Source organism: Camelus ferus, chromosome 10 (genome assembly GCF_009834535.1).
Source record: "Camelus ferus isolate YT-003-E chromosome 10, BCGSAC_Cfer_1.0, whole genome shotgun sequence".
In the NCBI taxonomy this organism is placed as follows: domain Eukaryota; kingdom Metazoa; phylum Chordata; class Mammalia; order Artiodactyla; family Camelidae; genus Camelus; species Camelus ferus.
In genome coordinates this window covers 46,497,452-46,524,164 of record NC_045705.1, presented here as the reverse complement: position 1 = coordinate 46,524,164, position 26,713 = coordinate 46,497,452, and the positions used below count along the sequence as shown (strand labels likewise).

Below are 26,713 nucleotides of genomic sequence, written 5' to 3'. Positions count from 1 at the left end.
ATAAGGCGCTCTTAAGGAGGAAGCTAGAAGTAAGAATGAGAATAGAGCAGACACTGGAAGTAGGAAAACCAAGAACGTGATATCCCAGAGGCCATGTGAGTGATTCAAGAAGGAAGAAATTATCAACTCTATCAAACACCACAGAAAAATTGAGAAAAAGAAAGACTAAGAACTTAGTACTGGAATTATGATCACTGAAGTCCCTGATGACCTTAAGCACAGTTTCAGATAAGTGTTGAGAATGAAAGCCTGATTGGAGTGGGTTCATAAGAGAATGGGAGAGAGGAAGTGGAAGTAGCAAAACCAGAGCAACTTTCAAGAGTTCTGCTATAAGGAGAATAGAGAAGTGGGGTGGTTGCCGCAAGAGGATGTGGACTTTTTGTTTTATTATGAGATGGGAAATATACCCATGGCTCTGTCCTTGAATTCTTTTTTTTCTCTACTTGCAATGGTTTTCTTGGTGATCTCATCCAGGTTTTTGGCTACAAAATACTTATATTCTGATGATTCCCCAGTTTATTATCTCCAGTCTGGATCTCCTTCATTAAATTCCAGATTTATATCCAACTGTCTACTCAAGATCACTATGTGGATAAACAAAAGTCATCTCAAACATAATGTCCAAAACTGAGTTCAGGTCTTCCCTCCAAACCTGCTCCTCTTTCAGCTTTCTGTATCTCACTAAAGGCAACACCGAATTTCCTAATGCTCAGGTATAAAATCCTGGAGTTATGCTTAAGTCTTCTTTTCCTCATGCTCTACATCCAATCTATTGGTAAATCCTTCTAACGTTAACTTCAAAACATATACAGAATTCAACCCCTTCTCATCACTTCTACTGTACTCACTCTGGTCCAAGACACCATTATCTTTGCTGTGGTTAAGCAAAAATTTTCCTCATTGATTTGTTTCCACTCTTGCCCCTCTCCTCACTCTATTCCAGCTACAAAGACCTAGTATACATACCAGGCACACTCCCCTAGATAACCAGATACCTTCTTCCTCTCCAGCTCCAGTTCTTTACTCAAATTCATCCTCTCAGTGACGCCTTCTCTGAGTATCTTATTCGAAATTGCCAATATTATCCAGCTGCTTTATTTTTCTTTACTAGCATTCACCACCTGATATAACATATATTTTGTCAGTTTATTTCATTGTCTGTGTCCTCCAACTAGAATGTAAATTCTCAAAGGACAGGCATTAGTTTCTTTTGTTCACTGCCATATCCTCAGCACCTACAACAGTGCCTTGAAAAGAGGTGGCACTCAGTAAATAGTTACTGAATAAATCAATATATTTACATGTTAAGAAATACACTATTAGCTAGAAATCTGACAGTCATACTACACTATTTCTTCTTTTCATACATCTCATTACCTATCAAAATCTTACCAATTGTATCTCCTAAATATTGTTGATCAGTCCCCTCCTTTTTACCTTCACCCCATTAATTATCTTTTACTTGGACTACCATCAAAAACCTTCTTAAGTACTCTCCCTGAATCCAATACTGCCAGCCCTATATCTAACTTCCAGTTTGGCTAGGGTGATTTCAGAGCTTAGGACTAAACACATCGCCCACCCCATTCCACTCCACTTCCTAACCCCAGCTTAAAACACCTTAAATGGCTGTAGCAGGGGTCAGCAAACTTCTCCTGTAAAATGGAAAACAGTAAATAGTTTATGCTTTGCAGGACATATGGTCTCTGTCCCAACTGCTCAACTTTAGTGTTAGAACACAAATGCAGTCATAGAAAATACGTAAGTAAATGGGTGTGGCTGTGTTCCAAAAAAATTTTATTTTCAAGAATGGGAAGTGAATTGGACATGGCCTCCTGATCCAGAGGATAAAGTAAAACCCTTTAACACAGATTACAGGGTGTTAACTTACGTCTGTGTATCTCTAATTTCATCTCTCAACTTTCAACTTTGTATTCTATAATGGAAGTGCTTATACTTCCACATACATATTACACCTGTATGCTTTTGTTCACATGCCCTTCCCAACTATCTTTTAGTTAACTCATACTGTTTAAGACTTGGCTCAGGCAACATCCCTTCTTAGAGGCGTTCCTTGAACACTTAAGTTGGGAAAAGTGCCCTTCTTGATCTCTCAGAGAACTCCAATGCATACCTCTATTCTACATTTATTATACTATATTGAAATTTTGTTTAAATCTACCATCTCTAGCTTTAAATTCCTGGTAGGTGGGGATTAGATTATTCATTTTCGTAACTCCACCATCTAGCATATATTAAGCACTCAATAACTTTTTGAGTTGAACTAAAGGCTCCTCATAGTAATAAAGCTGAAGTAACTCAAGCATTACTGGGAATTTTTGTTAATATGCTGGGTCTGAAAAAAAAATCGGCAAACACCAACATCAAGAATATAGTTAAATTGTCATTTAAAATATTTAATCTAATGCCAATACTAGTATTTAAGAGAGAGCAGGCAAGAATCTTTAAATCATCGTGCCAAAATGCGAACTAAGACTTACTTCAATTTGAAGAGCCAGTTCCACTTGGTTATGGTAAGAATCTAAAAGTTCTTCAACAGGATGTCTGAAATAAAGAACAGTTATCGTGGCTGAAAAATACTATATACAAGAATGATTGTTTTATTCATCAAAATAAATGCATTCACATTCAAAAGTAAAGTCTGAAAACCTGCAATTAATGCTTTAGATGCCACACCTTGTCATGACTTCTTTATAAGGTTTTTCTATTTGATGCAGATATTTGTTTAAATCCACAGGTGTTTCATCATCTTCTGCCTAAACAAACATATACACAAATATTTACCAAACAATGAAATCCATTCTTTGGTCTTTCTATTGCCAAATTAAACATGGTTAAGTGCATGATAAATTCTTAAAACTGAAGTGATGAGGATTAAAATAGTATCAGTATTAAATATTATTCAAAATTGACTCAAAGTGTTTAAATCTTCTGAAAAAAATTTGTTTTTTAAATGGAAAAGACATAAATGCTTTAAAGTCTAGTTTCTGATATATAAATAGCTACTAAAGCAAAATCACTTCAGTTCTATACAAAAAGTATAGAGAGGGAAAAACACTTTTAAAGATGGTTGACAGTCAAATGAAGGTGGAATGGGGACCAGATGAGGAAGAGACCATCTCATTTTCTGCATTATCTTTCTAATGATAATCAAGTTTCCTTCTACCTTATCCTCAATAAATGAGGTACTGGTCTCTTTAATTGTTACCCTACTATGCAAAATACTCAAGAACATTATTCCTTAAGAAACTGAAAAGAGACGTTAATGATTGCTAAAATGTACTGAATTTTGTAAAACAGTTTCCACCCAAGTGAAATATGTCCTATCTAACATAGGAGCAAAACTTAGAAAAATAAAAGAAAGAGAAAGTAGAAATGATTGATAGTTTTCCAATCAAAATTCTACAAAATAAAGAATGATTCTCTTTAGAGAGTAAAATTCATCAAGTTTTATACAGTAACAAAATGGCCTAAGTTCTTGCATTCTGTTTTGCTTTAACCTCAAAAGAAAGTACTACACTTTTAAAACAGAGAATTAGTTTTCATTTGTGAAAAATAATGTATTTTTCTCAGTTTGGTGCAAAGGTCAATGGGGATCTTTTTCTCCCCCCAACCATACTTAGAATTCAAAATCTTTCTTCTTCATTTCTTCTTAACTGACCCTGATGATTTCATTGTGTAACTTATTTTAAACTATTGCAAACCAAACTTTTAATTCCTCCAGTTTGATTTTCAAATATGCCTCCAGATCTGAATAGTCTGTTATCTAAACCTCCACGATTGAAAGTCTTCCCACATCTGCTGAAAAGACTTAAGTAGGGGATAAAGAGTTCATCATTCCCAGTCAGACCCCAAAATCTTGGAGAACGTACAAACTGCAAATTGGCCACTAAGCAGAATTATTCAGATTCAATCACTAGCAATTCTGTTATAGGGCACACACTTACTGTTCGGGCCAGATTTTGGCACATTGCGCTTATGGTCAAAAGTTGTAGTTTAATCTCTGTGTCCCACTTTCGACAGTTTTGAATATGTTCATGACTTCCAAGGCAATGATTACTGTTAAAATATATCAATTATTCATCAATGTTATTCTCCTCAAACTAGAAATTATAGAGGTGAGAGTAAAATATAAACTGTATATGCATCAGAAATTGAACAGAATGGTAAAATATAATGATTTTTTAAGTATAAGTATTTAAATAGAGCGACAATTCTACCTGAGAAGAGTTAAAGGAAAGAAGATGACAAAGAAAATTTTAAAAAGGGACAGAGCATTTCTAGCAGGTTCAGAAAAAGATTCATACAGTGAATATGTCAGGCAAATAAAAGGAAATCACAGCTGACCACTGTATAAAGTAATTCTGCTTGCTACAAAAGGAAAATGGAGTCTATAACGATGTGACTATTGCCTCCTGCAAAAGAAAACATTAAGTCCACTTATCAACCAGTTGCCCACCGTTCTTCCCACCTAAGACAATAAGCTTCTTAAGGGAAGATCATATCTTAATTATCTCTCAAATCGCTCTACTGTCTTAGACATGATGTCTTAAACAAAGTATATTTCAATATAAATTTACTGATCCAATGAATCAATTCACTAGAACCCAATGTAATTTTAGATTAAAAATTTAACTGGAAATTTTTCTGATTTAAGGCATTAACAAATGAAATTTCAAAACATGTTGCTTAGTAATTAAATAAACTTACTTCTGCAGCACTTCCTCTTGACCACAAACTTTCAGAACATAGCTGCCAACATCTACTTGATTCAAGTCATCATGTACCCAGCAAAGGGCTTGCATTATAATGATTTCTACAGTAGAACTCACTGTAAAAGAGTTAGTCATCATTTTTATTCTACTCTTTTAACTCTTAAGGATACACTTACTCAGATTGTATTTCTTATAATCTAAGACAAGAGATATACAATGCAGGTTACATATATAATTTAAAATTTTCTAGCAGTGACATTGAATAAAGTAAAAAACAGCTGAAGCTAATTTCAGTAGTATGTTTTATTTAATGTAATATATCCAATATATCATTTCAACATATAATCAGTATTTAAAAATTACTAATGAGATAGCTTACATTCTCTTTTCAAACTAAGTTTTTGAAATTTAGTGTGTATTTTACACTTACAACACATCTCAATCTATATTAGCCACATGTGCATAGTGGTTACTATATTAGACAGGGCAGATCTAAAGCAAAGAAAGCCACCTCCCTTTTACAGACTCCTCCAAAAAGGATGACATTTAGCAGTATCTAGCAAACAATTATTTAAACAAAATCAGAAGGAAAAAGAATTACCATTTTAAATGTTTGACATTTGCTTGGTAAATTTTCCAATGGAGAATAAAAATACAGCAAGTAGGAAGTATTGTTCAATTATCACATGGCAATTGCTGAATATTAAGATTACAACATATTAGAAACTAAAGTAATCTTTTAAAGTAACCTCTTTCTACACTGAGAGCTATTAGGTTCAATTTAGAAGACAGTGACTACATCCAAACTTCATGAAAATTAACAGCTTGGCAGAAAAGACCATAAAAACCTCTATTTAATACAATAGCTACATTTCTAAACAGTCACATGTATGGTAATATTTATCATTTGAACACAAAGTACTTCTACTATAATATGGTTACATTTCTTAACAGAGATGTACATTATGAATGTGCACATTTATGAGAACCAAACAATAGGCATTTGAAATATTTTAAATCAATCAAATCTTGATATATCAAGTCAAAATTTGATACAAATTAAAACATTTGCTATCAATGTTTATCCATGCTTATTTCAATCAATTGATCTTTGTTTCCCTTCAATTTTGGTATTAATTCTTACTGCATACTTTATCTTGTAGTAACATGTAATGGAAAAGAATCTGAAAAAATATATATGTATGTATATGCATAATTGAATCACTTTGCTGTACAACTGAAACTAACATTGTAAATCAACTACACTTAAATAAAAAAAATTTTTTTCAATTCTTACTGAATACTTTAATGATTCCCAAAGCAAAATTTAAGGTATGTTTAAAAACAATAATTCTTGTGGGGAGACTACAGCTCAATGGTAGAATGCATACTTAGCATGCATGAGGTCCTGGGTTTACTCCCCAGTACCTTCATTAAAAGAAAGAAAGAAACAAACAAACCTAATTACCTCCCCTCAACAAAAAATAAAATTAAATTAAAACAAAACAAAACAAAACCAGTAACTCTTCCTTTAGGAAATAAAGAATTGAACTATAAGTAGCCTTTCTAGATAATGCTTTGGGGCTTTGACCAAGAGCCTCTGATTTACCAAGTTACTCAGCAGTTTTTAGAGAAATACATAGTTAAAAAGGTAAACTGTTTTCTCACTAATCCAAACCAGAAAGCTATCAATATGAATGGCAATTATGGGGAAAATAACTAATGCATGTTAAGTATATAACCACACACACACACCAATTTTTGAAGGATACCTAATGATAACAGAGTCCGTTAACTGAAAGAATGATAACATTAACATCTTAAACACTTTCTCCCCAGTCAAAGCAAAACAAGATTGCTGGGGAACTGCAAACCTACCATCGCATGTAAAGGTAACTGGTAGTTGAAATCCTTCAATTTCAATGGAGACCTTCACGCTAGCATTTTCTCCACATATGTTCCTTTGCACTGTGACTGGACTTAACAAATAGCCTGGATTTGTGCAATGATTGGTATATGGAAAGTTGGTCTTCAATCTATTCACAAAAAAGAAGAAATTAAATTCTTTTTTTGAAAGCTGCATTTGACAGCCATGAGCAAGGCTTTGCATGCTTACAGTCATCCAATTCTAGAGCAGCTCAGGAGAACTGCAATGAATGGATCCCTGTCAAAACTCTAAAATACCAGCATTTGCCTTTTAAGTAAAAGTAATTCAAAGAAAGAAATTAAGTACTGCCAGGATACCTTTGGTAACGTTATCAACAATAACCAAGCACACACTGGATACATAACATTAAATGAGGTTCACTGCTTCAGATTTTTCGCTAAACAGCATAATTACACAAAATGACACATTTTAAATGAACTACTGATAATATAGGCAATATAACCTTAAATTGTAATTGCCAGAGGTTAGAAAGTTTGTTGTCTTTTAAAAATCTTTCTTCTGAGATCCTTTTTCCTACACATTGTTTTTGGTTGTTAGACAATGATAGAGAAACATAGACAATGGGTTTTTACAGTACTATGAGGACTTCAGTCCCTCAAAGTGATTTCTAAAACTTAAGGAATGGCAAAAATTGCCTGTTAAGTATTCTTGGTACTAATAGAAGCAAAATAGTTTAAATTAAAACATATGAGCATGGAGTATGGCTTATCTCTAGACAGCACTTCTGTTATCTGAAAACAAAGGAGGATTTGATGCCTTCTTTAGACTTGTGGGCTTCCTTTAACTGACTTTTTTCTGGAAGTTAGAGGACAAGTTCCAATCTTCTCATCTGCTTTTCATAAGGCTATAAGTGGAATGAATGCTGGGAGTATTACCTATTTGCTTCTGTAGAGATTAAAATAATCAAGTCATAGGAATAGAATAAAAGTAGTTTGAGTTGACAAGAAGGAATGCTGCTCTAGAGAGGCAGCAAGTGTAACTGCACAGCCTCTAAAGCTGTGCACAAGCCTAAGTTAAATCTAAGTTTAACCTAAGTTTAAATCTTGATTTTACTGCTTAACTGTGTGACCTTCAGCAAGTTACTGAATCTCCTTGTCGCTTCAGTCTCCTCTTCTGTAAACTGCGGATACTACTACTACTAACCTTGTGGGGTTTTTGTGAGAATTATGTGAATTAAGTTTATAAAACACTCAGAACAGTGTCTAGTACATGGTAAGTGCTATAAGCATCTTACCAAATGAATGACTGAGTGAATAAATAAATCTGGTTTCTGCACTGTGATCTTAAGTGCCACAAAAGATCCCATATAAAAGAAATGTAACTGGAAAAAAGGTAATATGAAGTAATAAATTGATATTAGAAATGCACCTTTAGATGTGGACACATTACCTTCAGATATTTGATTGTTGCCAAGCTTACCCCTCTGCCACACAGTGACAAGACCATCACAGGACCAGCCTAAGATTCTTATTGTTTCTCACATACTTGGTACTCCCTTGTTTCCTACAGTATGAAACAGATGCTCATAGCAAATCATGAAATTAATTAATATATGAAATGGTAAAGAACTTTATATCCAAGAAAGCCTTCAATTTTCAGAAATCCTTAAGGATGATAAAAGGAAAATCAGAAATTCCTGATGATAGCTCAGAAATCAAGAATTTATTGAACAAAAATTCTAGTGATAAAAGATGCATTTATAAACTTGACTTTGAAGGGGAAAAAAAATCTTCATTTCTTTTTGCTAAAATAAGTATTTTCTTTTATACAACAATGTGAATGTCACTTAATATCACAGAACTATACATGTAAAAATGGTTAAAATAATAAATTTTTGTTATGCATATTTTACAACAATAAAAAAAAATTTAATGAGTCCTTTCTGTCTCTGCTTGACACCGTGGAAGATAGAACAGAAAAATACAGTAACTTCCTTTGTTTCTCTATAAAATTAATGACTTTTTCCATTCTCATAGTATTGTTTGCTTTATAGAATTGGGAAAAAATTAAGATGGTAATAGATTCCTTCAAGTTGGGGTTTTTTTCTTATAACTAAACTTTTAAACATACAAGAGCAGATTATAATTTATCAAATAGCAAAGAATAGATTATTCACTTAAATATAATAAGCCAGATAAGGTATTTTTATGAACACTCTAAACCATATATTGTAGTCTGATGTTCTTAAGTAATTACCTATAAAGAGCCTTTTTTTAAACTCTAATGATCATTTTCTCTTAAAATTTCCATTTCCCTATTACCACCAAAGAAATGGCTTTGTTTAATATGGCTCTATAGTTCAGGAAATTTAATATCTCTATGCATATACTAAAATCTTTCATGGTTTATTTTTCTATTGTGTGCTATCAAATTATAAAGTTACATCCAGATAGAGCCAAATCGGAGAGGGCATTGGTGGTTCAGTGGTAGAATTCTCGCCTCCCAGACAGAGCCAAATCATGTAAAATCAGGACAGAAGAGATTAAAATGAGGGCTTTAATGAGGGTTTTTAATTAAGCTGACACTACTTTTTAAGAAAGTTCAGTCAGCATTGTTTAGAATATAACTAAATGCAGAGGTGAAGTCCTTGAAAATCTACAGGGAGTCAAGACACTCTTATAGGATATAAGTATTAGGCTGGAAACATATATGAAGAAAAGAAACTAAAGGCTATTCAGAATGACAAGCATAAAATGCAGTTTCTCTTCTTATCCTAGGAGACCACAAGTGACTCCCAATGGTATCTAACATTCCTCTAAGAACTTTCTCTGGACCTATGTAACTAGTAGATACAGCAAGCTTTGTTAATTATGGTTAAGCGTGAAAAGAAAGAAAACCAGAAATAAAAAATGAGAAAATGCAGTAATAGTTAAATGTCCTGAATCACAGTATTTAGAAATTTAAACTGAAAAAAAAAAAAAAAAAAGACCCTTGAGATCACTAGTCCAATTCTCGAATTTTACAGAAGTAAAAAAAAATAAGGCCTGCAACTGACACTAATTCTAAGTCTGTTATACAGTATCCTTAACTGTAAACAAATATCATCCTGACAGTCTTACACTAATATCATAACTGAAGTAAAATAACTAAATGAATCATTTCAAGAGATTTCAAAAAATAAGGAATTGGCTAAGGATATAAATACTTGTTTTTAAAATCCACTGCAGAAATAAGCATACTGGAAAAAAAAAAATAGAAAGAGCCATTAGTTTCTTCAAGGGACATCTCCTGACCCCAATCTCCAAAGGTACAAGGAATAAGAGGAGTTCCTAGAACATGGCTTCAAAAACACCTCCACCTCTTACTTATCTGAAATATTTGTTGCAATCATACTCTACTAATGGAAATAAAATACAAAAAGAATTCATTCTCTCAAAAAAAAAAAAAAAAGAATTCATTCTCTCTAGTTCCTCTGGGGTTTTATATTACATAAGCCATCTGGGTGGGTGGTGGGTGTATGTGTTGTGTGTGTAAATAAAAATGATCATTTTAGCTTAGCGGCCAAGTTTGTGTAAATAACTCTAAGATTCAAATGTGGGAAAAAAGGCAGATTACAAATAGCCTAATTTCCCAACTTGCAAAGCTTAAATGCAACAGTCATTTGACACAGTCTAATAGACAGGGCTTGTTTGGGAAGACAATTAAAGTAATTAGATGAACACACAATAGATTATTTCCAAACCTTTAAGGTAAAAGAAAATCTCCAAATTGTTAACCATACAAACATAATGGTTTAACAGCATAGGTAATTTCTAATACATGCAATTTACATTCTAAGTCTATTTTAAATGCCTGCTGAAAAAAAATGAGTTTTAAAAATCCAGATAAGAGTAACCTTTGCAGGAAAGAAAAAGTGACTCTTCTGGTATTCTTCTTCTTTTTTCCCCAAATGTAGTCTAAAGTAGAAATGGAATACTGGCTAAAAGATGACATACAGGAAGACAGAAATATTACCAATAGTCTAGAAAGTCTATTAAAATATTAATAAGACCCTTGTCATTAAAATGATGAATATATTCAAAAGTGATCTGGAAATCCCAAACTCTGCTGTGCTTAAACCACACCAGGGGAAATACTGGATTCAGAATAAATCTCCCAGTAATGATCTATTTTTCCTTCTTTTGATAACAGATCTCATCCCCTTGGCCATAATGTCTGCTGTTCCACTCTTTCCTTCCGTGGGACTTTTATTTCTCATGCTGGCTGAAACAACTCTTTCCTTTCTGCTAACAAGACCATCAGAATATCAAGTCTAAATTATCAGTGGCTATATTCTCTGCCTTCAAATCCCAACTGCAGTAGAAGAAAATGAAGCCAACAGACATGGTAGAAAGGCAGCAGGGAAAAAGGGAAGAAGAAGGAAAGGAGAGTCCAAAGGGAGAAGGGATGAGTTACAGTGTGCAAATTCCTGGATCTTGCTGTCGCTCAGCTCTGCCCCGCCCTTCCTCTTTCTGCTATATGGGTTTGTGAACCAGTACACAACCTTTGATTTATGCTAGTTTAAGATGCATTTCTTGCACTCATAACAGAAGTCTTGACTAATACATTGATATAATGGAAAGAAAACACACTGAACCAGAAGCAACAAAGACCTGGCTCTGTTACAGACTAGCTGACTAAACTTTAGTAGGTAACTTCTCTGAGTCTGTTTCCTCATGTATAAAGAACATTGGACACATTTAAGACTAAAAGAACATTTTAGAAATGCATTTTTCTAATCTTCAGAAAATATATATGCTCCTCTAATCTTCCCTGTTATATCATCTCTTAAATTTAAGTAGAACAGTATTTTGAATGCTAGAAAATTTACAGAAAAATTAAATCTCCCTAAAACAAAAAAAGGCATTTTCTAATTTTAATGAAACTTTTATGTTTAAGCCATGTTTTCCCTTGTTAATACAGTATCAGAAACCTACTGTCTGATTTCATTGTTTTTCTTCTAAATGCTCAGAAACCAAACAGGTTCAACTATAGCTTGTGTTAATGTACCAATTCACTGTCCTGAAATTTTACCCACAGGGAGAAAATAATAAAAAACTTAAAATTTTTAGAATTATTAGCACTAAGCTGGTTTTCAAGTTAAAATTTTAAGAAACAAATATTTAATTAAAAAATCTTTATTTTACAAAGAAAAATTCCTTACTTTGTAATAGATTGACAAAAGGCTGCCACTTCCTCGTTCTGTATTTCAATTTCTTGTAGAACAGAATTTTCAGTTGGTAAAGTACTGGTCCCATTTGGGTCTCTCTGTAATGAAAAAAGTGTTTTTACTTTAAAAGTAAAAGATCTCCAAAATGCTAAAGAGCAATACAGCATAGACATATTTTTACAAAAATACATACAAAGAAATGACGGTAAAATAAATTGTATCAATAACAAAGTTTTAAAGTATGGATTTCCACCTTTGTAAAAGTAATGCCAACTAAACCTTATTTTAAAGTTCACGGGTTTTACTTGCTCAAAAGTAGAAACAGGCTGCATGTTGTATTGGTCAATAAGAATGGAATGCTAAGAACATTTCCATTAAAAATCTTCTAGAAATGAACACTTCAGAAAATTAACAGTCGAATAAAATGAAAGGATTACCCTCTGTTTTAAGAAAATGAAGAGATCAAGCCCATTTGGGACTCCTCTAGTAGGTCAGGAATTCTATATATTCAAGTGAGGCCCCAAAATCCAAGAAACAGCTGGTTCTTTATGTAAGAGAATGAGTTTTAGGAGTTAGTGGGCATTTTCTACGTTAATAAACATGTACAAACATCCTGACAGTCCTTCAAAAGTTTATGTCTGATCAAAATTTGTGTGCAACACTTAGGGAGATAAATTCACCACGCAAGCAGAGTCCATTTAGAGGTGTTTTGACTTACTACATAAAAATACTTGATTTAGCACAAATTTCAAATGTAGATTTCCTTTAAAATTAAAATGGGACCATTCTCAATTCAAAAATAAGTGAATGAGATCACCGTGTATAAATTTGAAGAACTGTAATGGATTTCAATGACCATGACACACAAGAAGATTTTGTCAGGAAATTAAACTGAAAACTCAGGGCAACAATTCCTTTATGAATTTGCTGCTTTTAAAATGTGGCAGAGCCCTTTCAGCTAGAATGTGATATGCACATTGGAGAGGGACCGCCAGCCTTGAATTCTAGAAAAATCGCAACTACAAATAACAGAGCTCATGGGAAACAGAGTTAAGGCAGACTACTCAAAATCAGTGTAACTGTAGTCAAAGCCCCAACTAAAACAATATCAAGTCCTTATAAAAACACTAGCACAATTAAATCTCCACTTGAATTTGCACCTAGAATTATGGTCTTCAATCCTTTGAAGCCTCCTTAAACTCTGGAACTTCTGCTTCCTAATTTGTTATATGGATTCTTAAGGGCACTTGCTTCTAGTGAAGACAAAATGAAGTTAAAAATATAATCCAGGATGTAGACTTCTGCACCAAGGTTCTCAATGCAAAACAAAATGTCTTTGACAACTTCTTTGTCCGTACTCACTGCTTCACCAGAATGCTTAACCCTGAGGAATGTGGAAGCAATCTTGAAGTTACTCATTCAACCACCATTTTCACTTCTGCAGGATTTTCAGTGTTTTCCTTAATATTTCCTTTACTAAGGCTTTCTTTTTAACTATGAGAGAGTTTGTTCTTGATTGCTTTAAACTGTTAACATACTGGAAAGATTATTTTTGAACTAATGTTACTTTCCCATTATACTGACATCAATCCCATTTACCAATTATATATGCAAATTTGTGTTACAGAAACAAGCACTATAGCAAATAGACCATACTTTCCTAAAAATGGATTTTTATATTTCAAGCCCTCTGGTTTGACACTCCAAATTTGTTACCATCTAATCCAATCATATTTCCCAGAACTTCCTAAATGAATACTATGTCCCAGTTAGCTTGAATCATATTCTGTTCCTATAAAACACAAACTGAACTATGTTGCCTCTGAAACTTTGTCTTGAATGCTGTCCTCCTAACCTTCCCCCACAAGTCAAAGATCTATTAGTTTTTAAGGCCCAATGGAATGTCACTTCATCTACAATATCTTGAGTATTCAGTATGAAGCATTTCTTCCCTCTTAGCACTTCTAAGTACTTAGTCTGAACCAAACACCATATCATTACATTCTGTTTTATATTTGCCCTAATGTGGAAGCTCCTTGAAGACAAGAATCAACTTTTATTAAATTGTATATTTCTGTAAAACTTTATATCCAGTACAGAAGGCACCCAACCATTGGTTAAATTGTTGAATGTTTTGCTTCCTCCAAAAACAAGTTATAATTTACTTCCATATAATGAACGAACTTCGCATAGCATTCATAAAACACTGAACGAATATAAGGCACCATGTAGTTCCTTTAAGCATCTCCTAAAAAAGAATAGTGGTAATTTTCATTATTAATATCAGATTCTAAAAAATAAGCTTTTTCTAATTATTATCACTACAAAAGTAATATTTAAACTACAATGAGATACCACCTCACACCCATTAAGATGGTTACCATTAAAAAAACAGAAAACAACAAATGTTGGTGAGGATGTAGAAACACTGGAACGCTTGGGCATTGCTGATAGTAATGCAAAATGGTACAGCCACTGTATAAAACAGTATGATGGTTCCTCAAACAATTAAAAATATAATTACCACATGATCCAGCAACTCCACTTCTAGATATACACCGAAAAGAACTGAAAGCAGGTCTTGAGATATTTGTACACCCATGTTCATAGGAGTATTATTTACAATAGCTAAAACATGGAAGTGATACAAGTATTCACCAACATATGAATGGATAGGCAAGCAAAATGAGGAAAATACATACAACAGAGTATTATTCAACCTAAAAAGGAAGAAAATTCTGCAATATGCTACTACGGATGAACCTTGAAAACAATATGCTAAGTGAAATAAGCCTGTCACAAAAAAAATACTATATGATTCCACTTATATGAAGTACTTAGAGTATTCAAAATCAGAGACAGGAAGTGTAATAGTGGTTGCCAGGGGCTAGGGGGAGGGGAAGATGGGGAGTTACTGCTTAATGGGTACAGAATATCAGTTTTACAAGATGAAAAGAATTATGGGGATGGAAAGTGGTGATGGTTGCACAGCAATGTATTTAATACCACTGAATCATACACTTTAAAATGGTTAAGATGGTAAATTTTGTTATATGGATTTTACCACGATTTAAAAAAAAAAAACTAGCAATTACTGAGCACTTATTACTGTCAGAGTCTGCTGTAAGAAATTTAGTTATGTATGCATATATGCATGTATTATTTATTTCTCACAAAGCTCTAGCAGTAGGGCGCCATTATTATTATTATCCCCATTTTACAGATTAAAACATGAGGCACAGAGAAGTTAATTAACTCCCACAAGGTCACACAGCTCATATATTTATCAGTTAGGATTTCAACCTAGATAACCTAACTTCAGAACTACATGCTTAATCACTAGGCCATTCTACCTCACAATAGTCTCCTAAAACAAACAAAAAACTTTAGAACATGAGAAAAAACAGCATTGTGACCTTTGCAGGAGCAATGCTATACAAAATCTGTACTTTTGCTTGACCCAATAACCATCTTTTCTTAATTCTGTTTTTCATATTCTACTGATTAACATATTTTGAATCTCAGTGGCATTCCTACACATTTTTCATGAACTAGGTCCTTTAAAGCAAGTTATAAGTTTCAACTGACATTGGCAGAAATAGATTATAATAACTAATTCTCTAGTCATACATCTAGATAATAATAGAATAAAAAAAATTAAATGTTCTGAAGTAAAAAAACAGCTGGGCTGAAATGATTTCATATCGTACAGTAACGTTAACATGTTTTGTCTTCTCCACTTTTTCTGGAACCAAAAAAAAATTTTTTTTTAAATTTTACACCTACTCCCTCAACTGTTGCTCCCAATCCCTCCCTCCAACTGCAGTCAGACAACCTAAACATCAAGTCGTCTCTTTTCTCCACTGATCTTGCACAAACTTTTATGTGGCTTTCTATTTTATAATACAGTTATATGCACATACATCCTATCTCCCTCTTCTAACCCAAGTTCTTTAAGGATGAAGCCTGTTAATGGTTAATATTTGTAACCCTCACATTTTGTCCTTAAATATTTTTCAATGAACAAAAGAGATAAGTGATAAAATAAAAAACTGCTAATGTTATTATCTAATATAGGAAACAAAGAAGACGTTTGTGGGGGAAGATACTGAGTTTTATAGTAAATATTTTAGACTTAGAAATCCATGTATATGTTTGGGTATCACCTAGAAATATTCTATTATAAAATATATTCTAGAGCTAAAGACACAGAATTGGTAATCATCCAATTTCTGCAACTATCATAAAATTCTACTCTGGAGCTAAAGACATAGAATTAGGAATCATCCAATTTCTGCAATTTTCTACAGGGAAACTTCTCTCTGCTAATTGCTGTCAGCATCCGTCAGGATCACTAAGAGAGCAATATCCCAACCTAAAGGATTCTGGATTCAAGCTCCATCAATAGGAGACAGTCTTTTTAGGAGGCTTAGGGATACCTAAGAGGCTGCATCCACTAGCATCATTTCTCTTGTTCCTGTTCTCTTTCTCTCTCTCTCCATATATATATACACACACATATACATACATACACACACAGAGGTATTTATAATAAGAAATTGACTCATGTGATCATAGATGCTGACAAGTCTCAAGATCTGCAGTTGACAAACTAGAGACCCAAGAGAACTGATGGTGTAGTTCTACATCTGAGTCTGGCAGGCCAAGGAAGATCCAATGTTTCAGTTTGAGTACACAGGCAGGAAAAACAGAAACAAAAACAAAGTTTCAACTCAAAGGGAGTCAAGTTGAAGGAATTCCCCCTTTTTGGTGGTAGGGTCAGCTTTTTTGTTCTATTCAGGCCTTCAACTGTTTGGACAAGGCCCATCCCATTAAGGAGAGCAATCTGTCTTTACTCAGTCTAACAATTCAAATATTAATCTCATCCAGAAGCACCCTTACAGACATACCCAAAATGTCTGACCGAATATCTGAGCACCTCATAGCCCAGTCAAACTGACACATAAAATTAATCATAACAGCATCTCAACCACAGATAGCCAAGGAGTCACACTGCTGCAAGAAGAGTCTAGACCAGTAGGTTTCAAACTCTGTATCTTGGAACCTCAAGAATAAAGCTCTGACCAAGAGAGAAAAGATGAAATATATTAAAGACAATGAAGGACAAAGTCTTACAGAAATGCCTATGTTTAGAAGCTAGACAAGGAAAAGGAGTCAAAAATTAGAGGAAGAAAAGTATTAAGTAGATTTAACTAGGGCTACAGAAGAGAATTTTCGGAATAAGAATTCAGTTAATTGTTGCAAATGAAGCAAAAAGACTTACAGTGAATATGGTCACTAGACTGGCAATTAGTATTCATATTACCAGAAACAAGTTTCTGCAATATGATAGGAACAAGAGAGGATGATAAGAGACTAGAAAACCAGTAAGTACAAATTCTCTTTGAAAGAATAATGGTTGAAATACTTTGGGGAGAAAGGAACAAGAAAAGAGGTGAAAAAAGTTAAGTTTTGGAAAAAGGAAAGAACAGCTCTTCCCTCCAAGAAAGAAGAGGCAAATAAATCTGAGGTGGGCAAGTGCATACTAAAAAAATGGCTTTGACCTCACTATTTTTAAAAGAAAGGTAATTGGAAGTCCTGGCCATAGCTATCAGACAAGAAAAAGAAAAGGAATCCAAATTGAAAAGGAAAAAGTAAAGCTGTCACTGTTTGCAGATGACATGATATGATATAGAAAAAAAAATCCTAGAGACACCAACAAAAAACTATTAGAATAAATGAATTCAGTAAAGTTGCAGGATTAATATAATTAATAAATTAATATACAGAAATTTCTTGCATTTCTATACACTGACAAAAACTAGCAGAAAGAGAAATTAAGGAAACAATCCCATTTACAACTGCAACAAAAAGAATAATATACCTAGGAATAAATCTAATCAATACAGGTAAAAGTCATGCTCTTGGAAAACTGTAAGACACTGATTAAAGAAACTGAAGACAACACAAATGGAAAGATACACTGTGCTCATGAAGTGGAAGAATTAATACTGTTCAAATGACCATACTACCCAAGGCAATCTACAGAGTCAATACAATCCTTATCAAAATACCAATGATATTTTTCACAGAATTAAAACAAATACTTCTAAACTGTGTATGGAAACACAAAAGATCCTCAACAGCCAAAACAATCCTGAGAAAGAAGCACAAAGCTGGAAGTATCATGCACCCTGACTTCAAACTACATTACAAAGCTACAGTAATCAAAACAGTATGGTACCAGCACCAAAAAAGACACATAGATCACTGGAACAGAACAGAGAGCCTAGAAATAAACTCACACTTTCACATGGTGAATTAATCTATGACAAAGGAGGCAATATATAAAGGTGAAAAGATAGCCTCTTCAATAAATGGTGTTTGTAAAACTGAACAGCCACATGAAAAAAGGATCAAACCAGACTATTTCTCACATCATATATAAAAATAAATTCAAAATGGATTAAAGACTTAAATGCAAGACTTGAAACCATAAAACTCCTAGAAGAAAATAGGCAGTATGTGCTTTGACATTGGTTTTAGCAATTTTTTTTGGATGTCTCCCCTCAGGCAAGGGAAACAAAAGCAAAAATAAATAAATGGGACTACATTAAATTAAAAAGCTTTTGTACAGCAAAGGAAACACCAAAAAAATGAAAAGACAGCCTACTGAATGGGAGAAGATATCTGCAAATGATATACCTGATAAGGAGTTAATATTCAAAATATACAAAGAACTCATACAATTCAATGTCAAAAAAAAACCTGATTTTTAAAATGGGCATTTTATGAAGGAAGACATGCAGATGGCCACAGACACATGAAAAAGATGCTCAACATCACTAATCACCAGGGAAGTGCAAATCAAAACCACAGTGAGGTCTCATCTCACACCTAGAATGGCTATTATCAAAAAAAAAAGACGACAAATAACAAGTGCTAGCAAGGATGTGGAGAAAAGGGAACCCTGGTGCACTGTTGGTAGGAATGTAAACTGGTATAGCCACTATGGAAAGCAGCATGGAGGTTCCTCAAAAAATTAAAAGTAGAACTACCATACAATCCAGCAATTCCACTTTTGGGTATTTTTCCAAAGAAAACAAAGACAGTAACTTGACAAGATATATACACCTCTGTGTTCACTGCAGTATTATTTACAATAGCCAAGATACGGAAGCAACCTAAGTGTTCAATGACAGATGAATGGATAATGATGTGGTATGTATCTACAATAGAATATTACTCAATCATAAAGAATGAAATCTCATTTGGGACAAAATGGATGAACCTAGAGGTTATTATGCTAAGTGAAATAAATCAGACAAGAGAAAGACAAATACCACATGATTTCACTTACATGTTGAACCTAAAAAACAAAACAAATGAACAACTGTAACAAACAGAAACAGATTCATAGATACAGAGAGCATGGGGGAGGTGGGATGTATGAAATAGGTAATGAAGATTAAGAGGTACAAGCTGCCAGTTACTAAATAAATGAGTCACAGGGATGAAATGTACAGCATGGGGAATATAGTCAATAATATTGTAAGAACTTTGTCTAGTGACAGATGGTAACTAGACTTATCATGGTGATCATTTTGTAATGTACAGAAATACTGAATCACTGTATTATGTTGTGCACCTGGAACTAACAGTGTTGTAGGTCAATTATAATTTAATTTTAAAAAAGGGTAGTGAGGTCACCTATTAGAAGAGAGGTGGAAAGGGTAGATTAAGGATTAAGGAAAGTGGTGAAGGTTTGAAATAATTCATAAAAACTTAAGAGTACATACTCTATAATGCAGTTTTAACAATATTGGAAAGCTTTACACCTACACAAGTCCAAGGTTCATGCTGTCTTACCCATGAAGTTAGATAGTATACCAAGTTTTCAAAGAACATATTTTAAGCATTGAATATAAACATATCATTTGCTATTCAGAACAAAGGTGGTTATTTCCTTATTTGAATTTTTTGAAAATTTTATAGACTTCAGTAAGCTATTCAAATAGTGTACTACATTCAGCTAGACAATGAAAATCATATTTTAGTGAAGTTTACTTCTTCTTTAAAACTAATGTTAGGAGGAAGGATACAGCTCAGTGGTATAGTGCATGCCTAGCATGTACGAGGTCCTGGGTTCAATTTCCAGTACCTCCACTAAAAATGAATAAAAAAATAAGTAAACCTAATTACCTCCCCCCTAAAAAACAAACAAAAACTAATGTTAGACATTGTGCTAATGGAAATATAAATTTTTACAATGTTAATGTAATCAACTTTTAGAATCAACAGCCACAGAATTCTGCAAAACCATTATATGAAAATAATTTGATTCATTACTAAAACCTTTGAAATCTGCTCAAAGTAGCTAAAGTTACAGCTATTAACTAAAAGCATGATTTAAATTTAAATTGCCAGAAGACAGTTTTAAGTACTATGCCTTTTCCTGATCTTGGTCACAAAAATTTCAACTAAAGTATTTAGATTATTATTAACAAAAGACACTAGAAGGAAACAGGAAGTAAGACTGCTGAGCAAGAAAGAAAACACCCTTCAGAGTTTTTACCACAAAATGTAAAATTCTTACAGGAAATGAATACTTACGTAAAGTAATTATAAAAAATAGGCACTGCTATCTTATTTCCCAACAAAAAATATGAACCTTAGGGAAGAGTTTTTAAATAGAGATGAATGGTGTATGAAAAATTAAAAGTTCCAGGCCAATGTTTGTACCACAGACTTCCAAAGTCAGCTTATTATTAGTGCTCTGTTTACCTCCCCCTTTTGGCCTAAATCAAACCAAACTTTATCTTCCTGTACACAAAATGATTAAACCTTAGTGTTAATAAAGGGGCTTAAAATTCTTATTTGAATATAAAAATTCTTTTAGAGCACCTTAACAAGTGCACACCAAACCTCTGATTGAAAATTTCCAATAACTATGCATTAACTACATGTGAAGGATCATTACCAAATGGCTATTTATAAGTTCCTTTATTCATATTTAACTATAATACCTGCCTCTTTGAATTTTCTTCCCCATTAGTCCTTGTTCTACTTTTTGGAACAATAAATTTTAAAACTGAGTTACTAAATTAAATTTTTTCCTTTAACAGAGAATTTTAAGCTTTCTATAAAATATATTTTAACTTTTAGCATCTGTCACCACTTGTCTATTAAAATTCAGCAAAAAAGAGCTACTTAAGGTAGCACAAAGTAACACACTCAATATATTGAAAAATTTAATACAACACTATTTCATCTTTTTTAAAAGAATATCATGATTTTAAGGTACTCTACTCTGGTTTGAGAACCTACGTTCAAAACCCAAAACTTTAAAAAAAAAAAAAAAAGTCCACTTTTTATCTTACATGGCAACTTTCCAAACTTTAAATATCATTCCTGAAAGGATCCTGGAAATCAACTAGCACAGCCAACTTTATCATAGATGAAGAAACTCACATCCAGAGTGTGACTTATCACCAGTATTATTCTCTTCTTCAGGCAAAGTATCTCCAGTCTTTTCAATAGCTCCTTTAACTAGATTCTAGATCCTTAACACTGTAGCCTTCTATTTTCAAGACACACACTGGTCTGGCAGTGGTCCTCCTCTTAGAATGTTGTGCTCCTCTTAGAATGTTGTGTTCAAACATAATTATTAGATGGGGTTTTAATAGAGCAGAGTATAATGGAATGTTCAAGAACTATACACCTCCTCAGCAATGCCACAGTTAGACTCCTCTAAGGAGCCAAAGCCACCTGAATTCAGACATTGTGCCATTTAGTAAAGTCTCTGACGTATACCTTAGTAATCTATCTCCACTCTAATTGATCAGCTGATCAAATCATGTTTGTTTTTGCTTACCTAGGCTTTGACTCATGTCTCTCACAACCAATTTGCTTACTCCTTGATCATTCCCCCTATACTTTAAACAAAATATAAGAGCATGTTCCTGCTAAAACTCATCTTGCCCAGAGCCTAGTTAATTCCTAGCATCTGAGCAACTAGCAATTTCCTGTAACTCTCATGTGATCTGATTCCCCAGACCCTGCTAGGGGAATTTTTTTCTATCTTTAGAAAACTACCAGTCCTCATTAGTCCTACAAGATGCTTTCTGAAAACACCCCAAATAAGGAAAATAAAGATGGTGCTGTGAGAAATATTAAAAATGAGTAGGAAAAGATGTATACAAAGAGATAATAAAAGGGATGTAAATGAGTATTACAGCCCTGCCCCCACCAAAGGAAAAGGTGGAGAAAACATGAGTTGAATCAGAAATAACCAGTCTAAACTACAGATTGCAAGAGGGAAAGCAGTGGTGTTTTATAGTGAAAGCACTGGCATTCTATGTTAGGAGTTTAAAGTTGCAAAGAAAATGAAGAAAATACTAATTGGAGATAAGTCACTTTCTGAATCTGAGTTTCTTCATCCATGAAACAAAAGTTAGTCAGATTAGATAACTATGGTTATCACCTTAATAACTCTAAAATATGAGTTCATTTAACTAACTACAATACCATTATTACATGAAAAAATTAATAATTCCTTAACCTCTTTACATCTTAGTTTCCTCAACTGTAAAACAGGTATGGTCGCTCTGGTCTCAAAGGATTTTTAGGAACTCTCTACCATCTCAGTGACTATAAAAAAAGAGTTCAGACTGAATATTTGCAGAATAGATAAAAAGCATGTAGCTCTTGGGTTCTGAGTTCCAGTCGTGGATCATTGGACAGTATATAATTCTGGTCAACCCACAAACTTCAGCTTGGTTAAGATGATAACCACAGTTCACCTGGAATGGTAATCTTAGCTCACCTGGAATACGCTGTTTCCCCTTAGTGGATAAATGATTTCCCAGTGCTGGGAAGGTCAGAATTTGACATATAGAGATAATGAAATAAACCAGATTCATTTATAAATATTTTATTAAATTCAAGATAATCTATGTATTATGGCTACAAAGCATACATACATTGTGGAGGTGTCTAAGTGTATATATATGGAGGTGTGATGAAAGGGCAAGGTTATTTGAAAGCGACTTGGATGCTTACGCTGCGTTGCCTGGACAAACAGGGGCTCTGCCTTCTGCCAGTGGAAGGGCTGAGCCTAAACTCAGCTCGCTAAAGGACCAGGGGCTTGCTTCTTTTTCTCTGATAGCAGAGACTGCAACTTTCCATATCTCCTGAGATCTCCAGGTTCTAGGCAGTTGTCTTTCTCAAACAACTCCTATAAGCAGCTAACAGCCCTAATCTAGACTGCATGGTGTCAAACACCATGCCTTCATGCTAAATCCATAAAAAGGAGACCCACAGTTCGGGAGGGATCTCTCACTCGAACACTAACCCAAATGTGAATCCAACAGTAACATGGCCTGAGCAGGATGGTAGGATCAGGGAGACCAGTGCCTTCCTTTTTTCTTTAAAAAAAAAAGGGGGGGGGGGGTAAAATACACAGAACATAAATCTGCCATTTTAACCTTTTAAAAATGTACAATTTGTTGGCTTTCAGTACATTCATAATGTTATGTGACCATCAATCACTACTATGGTAAGAACACTGAAATGTTCTAATTCCAGAACATTTTCATCATCCCCCGCCCCCCAAAAAATCCCCGTACCCATTAAGCAATCATTCCTCATTCCCTCCATCCCCTGGCAAACGCTAATCTGCTTTCTTTTTCTATGGATTTGCCTTTTCTGGACATATATAAATTGAATCATACACTTTTTGTGTGTCCAGCTTCTCTTATTCATAATGTTTTCAAGGGTCATCCATGTTGTAGCATATATCAGGACTTCATTCCTTTGTATGGGTGAAAAATGTCCCATTGTATGGACATAACACTTTTGCTTACCCATTTATCAGCTGATGGACATTTGGGTTGTTCCATTTTTTGGCTATTATGAATAAAACTGCTATGGACAATCCAATTTTTTAAATGGGCAAATGACTTTAAGACATTTTTTTTAGAAGGTACAGAAACAGCCAATAAGCATATGAAAAGATATCAAAATCATTAATCATCAGGGAAACGCATGTCAAAACTACAATGAGATACCACTTCACATCCATTAGAATGGCTATAATCCAAAAAAATGGAAAATAACAAGTGCTGACATGGATGTGGAAAAACTAGAACTCTCACACATCGCTGAGGGGAATGTAGAATGGTATAGTCACTATGAAAACAGCTTGGTGGTTCCTCAAAAAGCTAAATGTAGAATTAATTATCAGCAACTCCACTCCTAGGTATATCCCCCACTCCCTTTTTAAATTATTCTTGGCTTAAAGTTTTCCCTTCTCCTTTCAAATACTTTAGGAAACAATTGTTATTTTGTAAAAACAAAAACCACGACAAGATGACATGGAATAATTAGACAAAATAATCTGACATTATATTTATGATTCTAATTAAAAATGTGAAATTAACTTGTGATTTTTAGATTGAAAGATGTTAAGAAATTTGTAAACAGTATTGAAAAGCTTAAGAGAACTTAATAACATGTATTCCTTATGTGAGCTGTAGTTAAAATACATCTGGAAAATACTACACTGGTTAAGATTTTTCTGGATTCTGATCATGTCATCCAAAAAAATCTTCATCCTTTTTTCTTAACCTTCTTAATATCTGCTTCTCTCTCCCCAGACATCCAAAATGGCTTTTTAAAATCAACAATTCAACATAAATCCATCCAAACCATGCAATATTCGCTTCTCCTTCCCTAAATGATACTTGATTCTCAGTGCCTAAAGATAGCTAGGTGCTGATCTAATTAACTGAATGATAAAATTCACGTTAAGGTTGAGAATGAGCCTTAAACATTCCTAGAATCCACAGATATTATAAACGCAAAATACAAATCTTCAGTGGTGTACTACAAATGGAAAGGAAAAGTCTAAGCCCTGCTGCCTCTCTTCTGGGACAAGACATCCTGTCCCAGGCACCCTGACGTAATGTCTCCAGATAGTAAGACTCAGCAACTTTACCGCATAGACTGTAGTGCTGTTCTTCACTCTTATCAATATAGGTGTTAAAGAGGGTCCTTTAAACGGCTTTTCTCCCATCTCTCTGGGGTTTTCCTTCCTTCCTCCCTCATGGTTAGAACAACAAAACAGTAGACATGAGAACTTCTAAAATGGGGTTAAAAGCCAAAATTCCTTACCCTGAAAAATAAAGGCTATATGGAAGAGAAAGCAGGACCACATAAAATGAGTAGACACTGAGAGACAGATAAAAACTATCTTAAAATATCAGTGACAGTTGGATCCTTGTAGGTTTTTAAATGTATAATCCTAGAAAATACTAATAGCAAGCGATTTTTCGATTGGCCTAAACATTTAATCCTGTACCATATAATCTAGGATTCACACTATACTTAAGAATAAAGAAAATGATTCAAAATGAAAAATATTTCTTTTACCTAATAAATTATGTACACAAATACAAATTCTGTGTTATACTACTAGGTTTAAGACGTTAGTACGAAAAGACTATACCTGAGATATTTGGCCCTGGACTTTTGTAAGCTGAGTTGTTCGAATATTTAAAGACTGGCTTCTTGTTACTGTTGCCCCAGAAAGAGATTTTCCATTCAGCTTTCTTTCAAGGTGACAACTTGCTGGTGATCTCTCTTCAAGAAGAACAGCATCCCAAGGATCGTCTGCTAGCAAACCTGGTACATTTTTCTCTTCCTCATGGTCCAGTACCTCCACATTGTCCACCTTAGGCTTACTTAGAGGATCCAAGTCTAACCAGTCAAATTTACTGATATCTTCAGACTTTGGAGATACCTGAAGATTGCTGATTGTTGCTTTTGAATTTATCTCCAAATCAGTCCTTGCTTTTCCATTTTTTAAGAACTCTGATGTACTAGCTATTTTGTCAAACAGCTTTGCCATGTCAGGACTGACTACTGGACGATAGATAGGCAAGCTTCCTTGTGGATGAAAGGGTGTGGCGGGTGTCAAAGGATATGAAAAATATGGAGACTGTCCTGGAAGACTTAAATATATAGGTTCTGTGGATGGAAAAGTAGGCATTCTTGGATTGAAGCCATTTTGGAATGCAGTCTGTTTACTACTGTAACTTGACTGATAAATAGAAGGTAAAGTATAACTGGAAGGCCCAGATAATCCAGGTGGCCACTGTCCTCTCTGAACAGTAGGTCTAAGATAGAGCTGTGCTGAAAATGATGGGCTCAGAATAGGAGTAACTGGCAAAACAGGTGTTTTCCTAGTCTCAAAACTGTCATCCAGCAATAGTTTCTCAAGTTCAGCTTGGGTGAGTTTTTCTACATCAATATCTACTGCTCTTTTTTGGGTATCTGCTTCAGGAAACACCATGAGATCATAATCCTGTTTGTTATAAACTTGTGCTTTTTGTCTGGTGCTGTTTGACAACTCAAAGCCTCTCTGATTATCAGTCACTCGTCTGTCCTTTTGCAGTTTTGCTAAAGCCTCTGCTTCCATCTGTAATGCTTCTTCTTTGTCCACATCTTTTGTTCTTGTTGGTTCCGGATGCGAAGATGAGCACTGCTTAAATCCACTGTTGCTGGATATCTGAGCCATGTCCACTTAAAGGACAAAACCTTCCCCAATCTATTTTTTTTCTTGTAGCTTCCAAAATAGCAAAACCTATACATAAAAATAAACATAACACTCAATTAGACTTTTAAAGCACAAGTTTATTTCATTTGTAACCTAGTTCATATGATTTAGGATTTAATGCCACTTACAAATACACCACTAAAATAAAATGAACAGTTGGGGTAAATCTGGGTTAAGGAACACTTTTAAAACATCTTATACACTGTTGGGTTAACAGAGATGTTTCTACATACATGACTTTACCCCATTCCCTGACCTAATAG

At 34.0% G+C, this 26,713-nt stretch overlaps 1 protein-coding gene across 2 annotated transcripts in view; it reads right to left on the bottom strand.

Moving 5' to 3' along the window:
• PIK3C2A (phosphatidylinositol-4-phosphate 3-kinase catalytic subunit type 2 alpha) overlaps positions 1-26,713 on the bottom strand; it is an 89,184-nt gene that overhangs the window by 40,647 nt on the left and 21,824 nt on the right. For both annotated transcript variants that reach the window (XM_032488928.1, XM_014568088.2), the window contains exons 2-8: positions 25,341-26,477; positions 11,828-11,931; positions 6,615-6,772; positions 4,732-4,852; positions 3,969-4,080; positions 2,698-2,777; positions 2,502-2,565 (exon numbers count right to left, since the gene is read on the bottom strand). In XM_032488928.1, the coding sequence (XP_032344819.1) occupies positions 2,502-2,565; positions 2,698-2,777; positions 3,969-4,080; positions 4,732-4,852; positions 6,615-6,772; positions 11,828-11,931; positions 25,341-26,411 (1,710 nt within the window). In that variant the 5' untranslated portion in view covers positions 26,412-26,477. The remainder of the gene's footprint in view (positions 1-2,501; positions 2,566-2,697; positions 2,778-3,968; positions 4,081-4,731; positions 4,853-6,614; positions 6,773-11,827; positions 11,932-25,340; positions 26,478-26,713) is intronic.